The sequence below is a fragment of the Coregonus clupeaformis genome, chromosome 1 (genome assembly GCF_020615455.1).
Source record: "Coregonus clupeaformis isolate EN_2021a chromosome 1, ASM2061545v1, whole genome shotgun sequence".
Taxonomy (NCBI): Eukaryota; Metazoa; Chordata; class Actinopteri; order Salmoniformes; family Salmonidae; genus Coregonus; species Coregonus clupeaformis.
In genome coordinates this window covers 93,256,779-93,269,687 of record NC_059192.1, presented here as the reverse complement: position 1 = coordinate 93,269,687, position 12,909 = coordinate 93,256,779, and the positions used below count along the sequence as shown (strand labels likewise).

The 12,909-nt window shown below is 45.0% G+C and overlaps 1 protein-coding gene across 13 annotated transcripts in view; it reads right to left on the bottom strand.

The window, feature by feature from the left end:
* Positions 1 to 12,909, bottom strand: part of myo5aa (myosin VAa) — a 46,691-nt gene that overhangs the window by 20,335 nt on the left and 13,447 nt on the right. For 8 of the 13 annotated variants that reach the window (XM_041894957.2, XM_041895009.2, XM_041895001.2 and 5 more), the window contains exons 6-19: positions 11,774 to 11,917; positions 10,692 to 10,773; positions 9,398 to 9,505; positions 8,154 to 8,260; positions 7,608 to 7,873; positions 7,443 to 7,524; positions 6,640 to 6,780; positions 4,670 to 4,795; positions 4,349 to 4,432; positions 3,336 to 3,341; positions 2,206 to 2,358; positions 1,235 to 1,332; positions 741 to 936; positions 215 to 426 (exon numbers count right to left, since the gene is read on the bottom strand). In XM_041894957.2, coding sequence (XP_041750891.1) covers positions 215 to 426; positions 741 to 936; positions 1,235 to 1,332; positions 2,206 to 2,358; positions 3,336 to 3,341; positions 4,349 to 4,432; positions 4,670 to 4,795; positions 6,640 to 6,780; positions 7,443 to 7,524; positions 7,608 to 7,873; positions 8,154 to 8,260; positions 9,398 to 9,505; positions 10,692 to 10,773; positions 11,774 to 11,917 — 1,805 coding nt within the window. The remainder of the gene's footprint in view (positions 1 to 214; positions 427 to 740; positions 937 to 1,234; positions 1,333 to 2,205; positions 2,359 to 3,335; positions 3,342 to 4,348; positions 4,433 to 4,669; positions 4,796 to 6,639; positions 6,781 to 7,442; positions 7,525 to 7,607; positions 7,874 to 8,153; positions 8,261 to 9,397; positions 9,506 to 10,691; positions 10,774 to 11,773; positions 11,918 to 12,909) is intronic. The other 5 variants (XM_041894965.2, XM_041895043.2, XM_041895051.2 and 2 more) reach the window with 1 other exon arrangement.

The following is a 12,909-nucleotide window of genomic DNA, read 5'->3' as shown; positions in this document are numbered from 1 at the left end:
TACTATAATTTACCCACCAATAACCTCCAACTGATCGGATTAACAAATCAATCAATCAAATCACAAATAAATATTTGTAAAATGTTACCACTTCCTACAATACATCAGACAATTCTGATTGGCTCCTTTTCAGGAAGTCACACAGTCTAAACTGCTTTTATCTGCATTGTGATTGTCCAGAGGGTGTTGAGTGACAGGTGTGTGCTCCACTGACCAGCGGGCCTGGTGTCCGCGGGTGTATCTCTGGATGGTGATGGCGGCATGCTTCTTGCGGAGGTACTTCTTGCGTACCAGCCAGCAGCGGATGGTCTTCTGGATGCGGACGCATGCCTTTCTCAGCTTATCAGCCCTCAGCTTCTCCAGGTAGGCAACCTGACCAGCCCTGAAGAAGATCTTAGTCTTACCAAACTGGTACTTATCCTGGTCCTAGAGAGAGAGAGAGGAGAGAGGAGAGAGAGATGGGTGGGAAAGAGACAGACCACGTGTTTTAGGGGATCAGTTTCAGCAAGGTGAGGTCCAGAATTGCTCATTTTGACCACAGTAATCAACTAATCATGCAATTAGTTTAATGAGCTGTGTTTACTAGGGATGGGAGAAAAAGTGTGTCACCACTCCGGCCCCCGAGGACTGGAGTTGACCATCCCTGACATAAATAGTTGGGATGTAAGATGATTTGTAGATCTTTGATTCTACGCAGTCTGATTGCAATGTAGTCGATCTCAAACCCCTGACCCTCGTACCTGCACTAGTTTCTCCAGGACGTTCCTACAGGTCAGCCTCCTGTCCGACAGGACGTCCTTCTGCTTCATCAGAACCCGGTAACGACTGAAGAACTCCTGGTAGGTCCACCTGGATGGGAAGCCTGCGGCTGAGATGCGGATGGTTTCCAGAACACCACAGGCTCGGAGCTGCTGCACCGCTCGCTTAGGGTCAAACCTAAAGACAAAATTCACCTAACGTTAGGGTCAGACCCACACACAACATTCAGCTCAACCTAAGGGTCAACCTAAAGACAACGTACACCTAACATTAGGGTCAAACTTAAAGACAACATTTCACTAATGTTAGGGTCAAACATAAAGACAACATTCACATAGTTAATCAAACCATACCAGCCAAACTTGGAGAGAACCATTCAGCCTCATAACATCACAATTACATTCACCTAACGTTATCTTGCCAAGTCAGATGGTACTATGGCAATTTAACCAGAGATTAGTATGCAGACACTTACGTGAAGGGGAACTTGAGGTCATTGGGCTTGATGCAGCGAACATAGTGAGGAGTGGTCGCATTCAGAGTCTCCATCAACATAGCCAGAGAGTTACGGAACTACAAGAGGAGAGGAGAGGAGAGGAGAGGAGAGGAGAGGAGAGGAGAGGAGAGGAGAGGAGAGGAGAGGAGAGGAGAGGAGAGGAGAGGAGAGGAGAGAGGGAGAAGCGGACAGAGAAGGAGGAGAAAGAGTAAAGACAGGAGATTATTAAAGTGCTTCATTTTTACATTTCAGCTATTCTGACTCTGGTTGGCAAGTCACAATGCTGGTCTGAGTGCCTGTAGGGGTGTGTGTGTGTGTGTGTGCAGTGGTGTAAAATACTTAAGTAAAAATACTTTCAAGTACTACTTAAGTAGTTTTTTTTGGTATCTGTACTTTACTATTTTTATTTTTGACAACTTTTACTTCACTACATTCCTAAAGAAAATAATGCACTTTTTACTCCATACATTTTCACTGACACCTAAAAGTACTCGTTATATTTTGAATGCTTAGCAGGACAGGAAAATTGTCAAATTCACGCACTTATCAAGAGAACATCCCTGGTCATCTACTGCCTCTGATCTGGCGGACTCACTAAACACAAATACTTTGTTTGTAAATTATGTCTGAGTGTTGGAGTGTGCCCCTGGCTATCTGTACATAAAAAAAAATAATAATAAATGGTGCCGTCTGGTTTGAAATAATTCATACTTTTACTTTTGATACTTAAGTACATTTTATCAATTACATTTACTTTGATACTTAAGTATATTTAAAACCAAATACTTTTAGACTTTTACTCTAGTAGTATTTTACTGGGTGACTTTCACTTTTACTTGAGTCATTTTCTATTAATGTATGTTTACTTTTACTCAAGTATGACAATTGGGTCCTTTTTCCACCACTGTGTGTGTGTGCATGCATGCGACTGTCTCTATGATGCAGTCTACCTGGCAGCCAACAGTCTTCTTGTGCTCCTTGCTGCTTGCTCCAGGTCTGATCTCTTTTGGTTTGACGCTGAGTCGTGTTCTACCTCCTGCAGCGGTCCCTGTCGGACTGGTCGCCTTCTCCTCATCCTGAAACAGCTCCACTAGCAGGTCCAACTACACACACACACACACACACACACACACACACAAGCATGCACACAGGCACGCAACCGCACCCAAACATGTGTACACACACAAACATGCCTCGTCATTGCAAATAAGACACTGTTCTTAATTGACTTACCTGTATAAATAAAGGTAGCAGCAGCCAACAGACAGTTACGTCACAAACTTGTTAAGCTAACAGTTAGCCATAGGTATATGTGGGTGGTGGCTAGGCTAGGCTAGGTAACAGTGCTAATAATGTTTGTGGCTAAAGCTGCAGACAGACTGGCTATTAACAGAATGTCTATGGAATTGTTATCATCAGCTTATTCATGCAATCCTTTATATCTAACAATCTAAAATGACAACAAAGAATGTTATGGTTCGAGGAGAAAGCGATTGGTTAGTGTGTTCTCTGTTGGTTAAGTTGTAAATGGGGAGGGGGCCACAGTGCAGCCTTTCAAAAGGGGTTCAGTCCTCCAGCTGTGTTCTTGTGTGTGTGTGTGTAGAATGCTGCTATGCTGCTTCTATTCGGCAGGGTTTCCCAGACTCTGTCCTGGTGAACCCACGGGGTGCACATTTAGATTTTTGACCCAGGCACTACACAGCTGATTCAAATCAGCTTGATGGTGAGTTTATTATTTGAATCAGCTGTGTAGCGCTAGGGCAAAAACCAAAATGTGCACCCCTTGGGGTCCCCAGGACCGAGTTCGGTAAACACTGCTTCAGCTCCATTAAGCAGGATGATACAGCCAAAACATCTCAACCCCCCCGAGAGGTAGTCTCCAGTGCTGCAGCGCCCATGCAGCCTCACCCCCTACACCCCACACACTTAAGTGCCATTAGAACTATTGTGAGACCACAGTGACGAAGAATGAAATGTGTGGGTTAGAGAGTCAGGGAGAAAGAGACGATGCAAGGATAGAAAGAAAGAACTAACAAAAGGTTGAGACAGAAAGAGGTAAATGGGGCAGCAGCATGTTTACCTTTAGCTGTTTAAGGGTTGTTGTCATGATGGGACAGACACACATGGACAACAGATGTAAACAACAACAACAAACAACACAACAACAAAATAAAGATTAACCAAAAATGAAGAAGAAACCAAGGAAATCAAAATCATTGCAGTATACACATCTAAAACACATTAAAAGTATATTCATATAAAACTATGAATCCAAACAAAAAGGGCCATCAGATCAGACAGGGTAGGTGCCATGGTGTCTACTGCCGAAGGCTGTTTGTAATGACAACACACCATTCAAACATGGCATCAGACCATAGACGTGGCACTATGTCTGTCGGCTCAGACAGCATAACACATGACTGAGCCATCTCTTTGCTGATGGTAGGCAGAAGGAATGTGTGTTTCTTGTAGACATAAACACACACAGAACCTCTCTCTTTCTCTCGAACACCATGATGATGGGTTGAACTGCTAGATTTCTAATTAAAGAGTCATTATCACGTCTACACCATTACTGGTTAGTCAAGCTGGTTTCCATGACAACACACACACACACACACACACACACACAATTACACGCACAAGCACATACACACACAGTATTGCCATGGCTGATTGTTCCAGTGTAGTTAAACCTTGTGTGTGTTTAATGTGTTAGGGGGTTAAAGGAGTGTTTTAACCCTTACCCCGCTCTGCTGCTGCTGGCCTCTACAACAGAACAACGGGCAGAGTGAATCTTTATATACACACACACACACGCCCACACTTACACAGACACACACACTGCAAGGCCTATTTGGCAGAAAATGTCTCCCATTGTGTACATATCATCATTACACCACATGGACAGCAGAGGGTGCTGTTTCTCCTGACCTTCACTGGGTTCCCTGTCGGAGGTCATTCAGTGAGACAACACTGAGACTGTCAAACACACACACTAGTGAGAAAGTCATCGATCGTGTGTGTGTGTTACCAGTTGAATGTGCGGTGTGCGTGTTTGTATTTGTGTGTGTGTTTTGCAGGGACACACACCTTGCTGGCCTTCAGGACATTGATCTGCTCTTCATTCACTGTGTCCTTGTTTTTCTCCAGAAAGCCATCACACTGGTACTGCACCTGGACACAACAGTTAGAAAATAAGGTTATTTTGCTGACACTTTAATACAAAGTAATTTACAGAACTGTCAACTTGGACTCAGATTATCAATCAGAACAGCATTCATTTTATTCATAGAGTGAACCCGCTCACTTCCCGCTCTCTGTAACCGGACACTGATACTAAAACAGAACTCAGCAGTACTGGGTCAGCCAAGACGTCAACACAGCACACACATAACACACAGTGATCAGCACCTTGTCAGCGAAGTGTTGTATGATGAAGGCTTTGTTGGACATGCGAGGTTTCTCAAACAGAGAGCAGGTCTTCAGATGGGTGTTGTACAGCTTCTGGGCCCACGAGTCATCTGAACCTTTAGGCATCTGGACACACAGAACACTGGTTCACACTAGGTACTCTATGTGTGTGTGTCTGTGTTATGGGGGTGTGTGTTATGGGAGTGTGTGTGTGTGTGCCTCTGCATTATGTATGTATGTATGTATGTATGTATGTATGTATGTATGTATGTATGTATGTATATATATATATATATATATATATATATATATATATATATACAGTGGGGAGAACAAGTATTTGATACACTGCTGATTTTGCAGGTTTTCCTACTTACAAAGCATGTAGAGGTCTGTAATTTGTATCATAGGTACACTTCAACTGTGAGAGACGGAATCTAAAACAAAAATCCAGAAAATCACATTGTATGATTTTTAAGTAATTAATTTGCATTTTATTGCATGACATAAGTATTTGATACATCAGAAAAGCAGAACTTAATATTTGGTACAGAAACCTTTGTTTGCAATTACAGAGATCATACGTTTCCTGTAGGTCTTGACCAGGTTTGCACACACTGCAGCAGGGATTTTGGCCCACTCCTCCTTACAGACCTTCTCCAGATCCTTCAGGTTTTGGGGCTGTCGCTGGGCAATACGGACTTTCAGCTCCCTCCAAAGATTTTATATTGGGTTCAGGTCTGGAGACTGGCTAGGCCACTCCAGGACCTTGAGATGCTTCTTAGTTGCCCTGGCTGTGTGTTTCGGGTCGTTGTCATGCTGGAAGACCCAGCCACGACCCATCTTCAATGCTCTTACTGAGGGAAGGAGGTTGTTGGCCAAGATCTCGCGATACATGGCCCCATCCATCCTCCCCTCAATACGGTGCAGTCGTCCTGTCACCTTTGCAGAAAAGCATCCCCAAAGAATGATGTTTCCACCTCCATGCTTCACGGTTGGGATGGTGTTCTTGGGGTTGTACTCATCCTGCTTCTTCCTCCAAACACGGCGAGTGGAGTTTAGACCAAAAAGCTCTATTTTTGTCTCATCAGACCACATGACCTTCTCCCATTCCTCCTCTGGATCATCCAGATGGTCATTGGCAAACTTCAGACGGGCCTGGACATGCGCTGGCTTGAGCAGGGGGACCTTGCGTGCACTGCAGGATTTTAATCCATGACGGCGTAGTGTGTTACTAATGGTTTTCTTTGAGGCTGTGGTCCCAGCTCTCTTCAGGTCATTGACCAGGTCCTGCCGTGTAGTTCTGGGCTGATCCCTCACCTTCCTCATGATCATTGATGCCCCACGAGGTGAGATCTTGCATGGAGCCCCAGACCGAGGGTGATTGACCGTCATCTTGAACTTCTTCCATTTTCTAATAATTGCGCCAACAGTTGTTGCCTTCTCACCAAGCTGCTTGCCTATTGTCCTGTAGCCCATCCCAGCCTTGTGCAGGTCTACAATTTTATCCCTGATGTCCTTACACAGCTTTCTGGTCTTGGCCATTGTGGAGAGGTTGGAGTCTGTTTGATTGAGTGTGTGGACAGGTGTCTTTTATACAGGTAACGAGTTTAAACAGGTGCAGTTAATACAGGTAATGAGTGGAGAACAGGAGGGCTTCTTAAAGAAAAACTAACAGGTCTGTGAGAGCCGGAATTCTTACTGGTTGGTAGGTGATCAAATACTTATGTCATGCAATAAAATGCAAATTAATTACTTACAAATCATACAAGGTGATTTTCTGGATTTTTGTTTTAGATTCCGTCTCTCACAGTTGAAGTGTACCTATAATAAAAATTACAGACCTCTACATGCTTTGTAAGTAGGAAAACCTGCAAAATCGGCAGTGTATCAAATACTTGTTCTCCCCACTGTATATGTATATATATATATATATATATATGTGTGTGTGTACATGTGTATGTGTGTACTTTGCACTCTTCGTCCAGCAGATCTAGTACTCCCATCTTGGCCTCTATGAGGTTGATACATGGCTGGTTATCATAGAAGTCTATCAGAGTCCAGGGAATCTGCTCCTTCAAATACTCCTCCTGCTCCAGCTTGAACACATGCTGTAGAGAGGAGGAGGAGAGAGAAGGGGGGAGAAGAGAGGAGAGGAAAGGAGAGGAGAAATGAAAATACAGGAGAGGAGAGGAGAGGAGGGGAGAGAGGAGAGGAGAGAAGAAGAGGGGAGAGAGGAGAAGAGAGGAGAGAAGAAGAGGGGAGAGAGGAGAAGAGAGGAGAGAAGAAGAGGGGAGAAGAGAGGAGAGACAAGGTCAGCATGTACAGAGAGCATCACATTGTAACTCTGCATCAATAATAAAATATATCAATCTATATTTATATTGTTTTTTTGGAATACTTTTACACACGAGAGGGTTATTTAGACAACGGCATCACAGGAGTTCAGTTTCAGACAGGACACACACAGTTTTCTCACCATGTTAAACAGGAGTTCAGTTTCAGACAGGACACACACAGTTTTCTCACCATGTTAAACAGGAGTTCAGTTTCAGACAGGACACACACAGTTTTCTCACCATGTTAAACAGGAGTTCAGTTTCAGACAGGACACGCAGTTTTCTCACCATGTTAAACAGGAGTTCAGTTTCAGACAGGACACACAGTTTTCTCACCATGTTAAACAGGAGTTCAGTTTCTGACAGGACACACAGTTTTCTCACCATGTTAAACAGGAGTTCAGTTTCAGACAGGACACACACAGTTTTCTCACCATGTTAAACTGCTGTTGTAGCTTCTCGTTAGCATAGTTGATACAGAACTGTTCAAAACTGTTGATCTCAAACGTCTCAAACCTGGAGAGCAGAGGAGAGGTCAGAGAGTGATTGTCTCACACACACACACACACACAAACAAGCACAGACACACACCCACCCACCCATAGATATCCAGGACTCCTATGAAGGAGTGCTGTTTGACAGTGGCGCGCAGAGATTTGTTGACGTGGTCCACGATCCAGTTGAAGACTTTGGCGTAGATGTGTTTGGCAAGCGCGTCGCGGGCATTGGAGGCTTGCAGCCGAGGGATGGGCTTGATGTAGGTCTCCTGGGCTGTCTTCAGCTTCTTGTGGCACAGCCAATGAGACATGTCCTGGTAGGTCACACCCATCAGCTCACAGAACACCGTCAGGTGGCGGTTATTGGGCTGAGAGGGGGGAGAGAGAGGGATTCATGGTCATTTCAATCAATTGCTCAATTAATCTTTCTGCTATTCTTCCCATCTCCTCGACCCTTCTCAACCGTATTGGAGAAGGTCCAAGGTCCCTCCCCTCAGACCTTCTTCTCCAATGGGTTTTGAGAAGTAGGTGAGGAGAGAGATGGGAGGAATTGAGTCAAGACAATTTGAGAAAGAGCCAATGATTAGGAAAGGTCAGAGGTTTAATAATAGAGGTTAGAGGTCAGAGAGGTTGGAGGTGTCTCCTCACAGGTATGATGCTGCTATCAGAGTCTCGGTCCTTGATCTCCACGTTGCCCAGATGTAAGATGGCCGCCAGGACCTGGAACAGCCCCCTCTGGTTCAACTCGTTGATGCCTGAACACAAATACACAAAAACAATACTATCAAAATCAACACTATACTAAAAACCAAATGGGACTGAGAGTAAATGACTGCCTGGGAAATGTTAACGTGTGTGGTGTGGTGTTTGTGTGTGACCTAGGACATTAGGGTAGCCTAACGGTTAGAGCATTGGGCCAGTAACCGAACGGTAGCTGGTTTGAATACACAAGTCGACAAGGTGTAAATCTGTCTATGTTCACTTCAGCAAGGCACTTAACCCTCATTTGCTCCAGGTGCGCAATACTACTATGGCTGACCATGTGTGTATATATTACCTAGCAGTGAGAAGGAATGTCAGGTGTGTATATATTACCTAGCAGTGAGAAGGAATGTCAGGTGTGTATATATTACCTAGCAGTGAGACGGAATGTCAGGTGTGTATATATTACCTAGCAGTGAGAAGGAATGTCAGGTGTGTATATATTACCTAGCAGTGAGAAGGAATGTCAGGTGTGTATATATTACCTAGCAGTGAAAAGGAATGTCAGGTGTGTATATATTACCTAGCAGTGAGAAGGCATGTCAGGTGTGTATATATTACCTAGCAGTGAAAAGGCATGTCAGTGTGTATATATTACCTAGCAGTGAGAAGGCATGTCAGGTGTGTATATATTACCTAGCAGTGAGAAGGAATGTCAGGTGTGTATATATTACCTAGCAGTGAGAAGGAATGTCAGGTGTGTATATATTACCTAGCAGTGAGAAGGCATGTCAGGTGTGTATATATTACCTAGCAGTGAAAAGGCATGTCAGGTGTGTATATATTACCTAGCAGTGAGAAGGCATGTCAGGTGTGTATATATTACCTAGCAGTGAGAAGGAATGTCAGGTGTGTATATATTACCTAGCAGTGAGAAGGAATGTCAGGTGTGTATATATTACCTAGCAGTGAGAAGGAATGTCAGGTGTGTATATATTACCTAGCAGTGAGAAGGAATGTCAGGTGTGTATATATTACCTAGCAGTGAGAAGGCATGTCAGGTGTGTATATATTACCTAGCAGTGAGAAGGAATGTCAGGTGTGTATATATTACCTAGCAGTGAGAAGGCATGTCAGGTGTGTATATATTACCTAGCAGTGAGAAGGAATGTCAGGTGTGTATATATTACCTAGCAGTGAGAAGGCATGTCGTGTTGTGCACATCTCTTTAGCGTCGTCCACTCCATCGATGATCGGGTTCTGACCCTGGTTGGTGCAGTGGAAGTCATCAGCACTACCTGCATGGACACACAAAAACACACACACACTAAATCAACAGTGGTTAATCAGTAGCCTATAGAAAGTCTTCTATTCTATTCAACTGTTTAGAGCAGCTGACCAGGAGAATACTGCTACATTAGGGTCACTGGGATCACACAGGGCCCAATCCTGACCTGATGTTTGAGTGTGATACATTGAATACTCTTGTTAATACGTGCACGCAGAAAGTGTGCACACACGCACACTCCCAAAACAAAGCCTTCCCTAGATTAAAGCAACCATAGACTGTTGCCTGGCAACTCAGGGCTGATATCACCGTGACAACCCCTCCATTCTGGTGGTGTGTCTCTGCCAAGAGGCCAGCTGAGAGAGACTAGGGCAGTGTGTGTGTGTGTGTGGCAGAGATTAAGTGTGTGTGTATGTGTGTTTGTGCAACAAACAGCCTCGTTAGATGACACAGTCTCTCTTTCTGCCATCTCACACACATGCGCTCTCCCTCCATCTCTCTCTGCAGGCAGCTGGGCACTGCCTCACACCCACAACATGAAGTTTGATCGAATAGGAGCTCTACTGTAGTTAATATGATCCCACAGTTAATATGACTCAATATGGCTGCTGTCTGTCCTCACGTTTCTGTTTGTTTACAAATACACTGTCCTATTTCCTCTACCCCTGTTAGACATCTCACCTATATGATCACGGAGAACGACTGGGGCCCAATTTTTATTTATCCATTTGTCATTTATTGATATCAATAAATTGCTTGACGACTCATCCTGAATTTAATTCCACTGCTCGACCGATCGCTTCATACATTCAGTCTGAAACTGCCATCCCAGAAGTCGTTTGTGCCGACTTCAAAATGAGGATCGTTGTACAAAACAAATTCATTAATGATTGGATTGTCTCAAATCAATCACAGTATCAAAGCCAATGACGTGATTCATGATTTGTGTACGCTGGGCTCAACCCATTGGAATCGGGACCAATCAGAACGGTTAGAATGTGTTCACATTCTATGTATTGAGGGAGGAAAGCAAATCCAGACTCATGGTGGAGAAGAAACTCTAGTGGGCGTGGTGTTTGGCCGGAGCCATGTGGATGGGTTGTCAGGCTAATCAATAAACAAATAGATAGATACGTTTCAAAGCTTAGGAAGCGTCCAACCATCCAATGGAGAGTGTGTGTTTGTGTGTGTCTTACCTAGCTTCAGATTCTTGAACTCTGGTAGATGGGAGGACGCACACAGCTGATAGAAGATGTGATAGTTCCTCTCCTCGTCCGCCTGCACAGACAGACCAACAGACAGACCGACAGACAGACACACACAGTCAGGCAGTTTCAGATAGTGTGTTCTATACAGCCAGCAGATTCCAGTGTGCAATGTTGTGTACAGACAACAGAACACTGTCATGCTGTTTAGAATCTCGTATAGTTTTAATGTTGCAACATTTCCACCACAGACTAAGACACACACACACCCAGGTGCTGTTGCAGAAAGGAATGTGGGGAATGTGTGTTGCAGTACAGGACTCACAGCAGCTTCCTCAAGTCTGGGAAGACATGCTATACTCCACTATCCTCATTCCTCATCTGAACAATGTGTTTTTGTGTTTTTGTGTATCTGTGTGTGTGAGTGTGTGTATCTGTGTGTGCATCTGTTTGTGTGTGTGCACTTTCTAAGTTGTGCACCTTCCTGATCCGTCTCAGCTGTGTGACCTGGAACAGATCGACACAAGAGAGAGAGAGAGAGAGAGAGAGAGAGAGAGAGAGAGAGAGAGAGAGAGAGAGAGAGAGAGAGAGAGGAGGACTAAAACACTTATTCAATAGGCTCATATCAGGAATGAGCTGGACAAAGAAGGAAGGAAGAACAGAGGTAAAGTGACAGGTGAAGAGAAGGAATGTGTTCTGATGTGTGTTCTGTCTCCTGTGTTTTCCTGACCTGGAGGAAGAGGAAAGACAGTGGAAGGAGAGACAGCCAGAAGGATGGATATGAGAGAGAGAGAGAGAGAGAGAGAGAGAGAGAGAGAGAGAGAGAGAGAGAGAGAGAGAGAGAGAGAGAGAGAGAGAGAGAGAGAGAGAGAGAGAGAGAGAGAGAGAGAGAGAGAGAGAGAGAGAGAGAGAGAAAGGTAGACTGAGCAGAAGTAAAGACAGACAGACAGGTAAAAAGAAGGAATGTGAACTGATGACTGGTGTGTGTGTGTATGGTCCGGGTGTGTTTTCCTGAACTGGAGTGGAGGAGGAATTCACTGCTAAATACTGAACTTGTTTAGAGAGACACTCACCTGGAACACCACTCTAGACTTCTCCAGTAGATATGTCCTCATGTTAGCGCCGATGATGCGGTAGCGTTTGTCGAAGCCGATCTCGATGTACTTCCCGAAACGACTGCTGTTGTCGTTACGAGTCGTCTTAGCGTTTCCTATCGCCTAGAGAACACACACACACGGACACACACACACACGGACAGAGAGCGAGAAATATAGATTAGGTCAGCAATATCAGCATATCACCCCCCCTTTTACAACAACGCAGTGTTTTGACATTAGTATTCAGTGTGCATTCCAGGCTAGCTGGGCCATGTGATGGTGTAGAACTAAACTGTCCAGCAGGGAGGGGAGGGACATGGGGAGAGAGAAACTGTGGTGGTGCTGCTGCTGCTGTGCATCATGGGGGATGAAGTCCTGCTGGGTCTGCAGTCAAAGCACAGCACAGTAGTCAGTGGTGGTGTTAAAGGTCGTCTTTATTGCAGTCGCGCTGCCCAGATAATCAGACCTCACAACGCCAGCACAGGGACTGGAAATGCCTAAAGCAAATATCACCAACTGACTAACTGCAGTGGAAATCAGCTCTGCTACACACACACACACACACACACACTATATAGGGGTTAAAGTGTGTGTAAGGAGAGAGCTCTCCTCTAGCTGAGTTAAGAGAAAACACACTGTTACTGTTCCCTAAAGACAAGGAGGCTTTCAGCTGCACAGGCAAGTATGGTAATGTGTCCTTACATCAACACACACACACACAGCACACACACAGCAGGAAGAAGGCTTCCTGTTCATCCTGTGATGCTGACCACTGATTGGCTGACAGGGCTGTGAGAGGAGTGATGTCATCCTTACACCAAGGGGGAGAGGGAAGGGAGGAGGAGAGAAAGAGAGGAGATGGGAGAGAGGCCATATGGGCACAGGGGAGAGCACTAACCCCCCCCCCCAGATGCCACATGAGAGTACTGGAGCGAGGAGAGGAGAGGAGAGGAGAGGAGAGAGGGGGAGAGGAGGAGAGGAGAGGAGAGGAGAGGAGAGGAGAGGAGAGGGAGAGGGAGAGGGAGAGGGAGAGGGAGAGGGAGAGGGAGAGGGAGAGGGAGAGGAGAGGAGAGGAGAGGAGAGGAGAGGGAGAGGCAGAGGCAGAGGCAGAG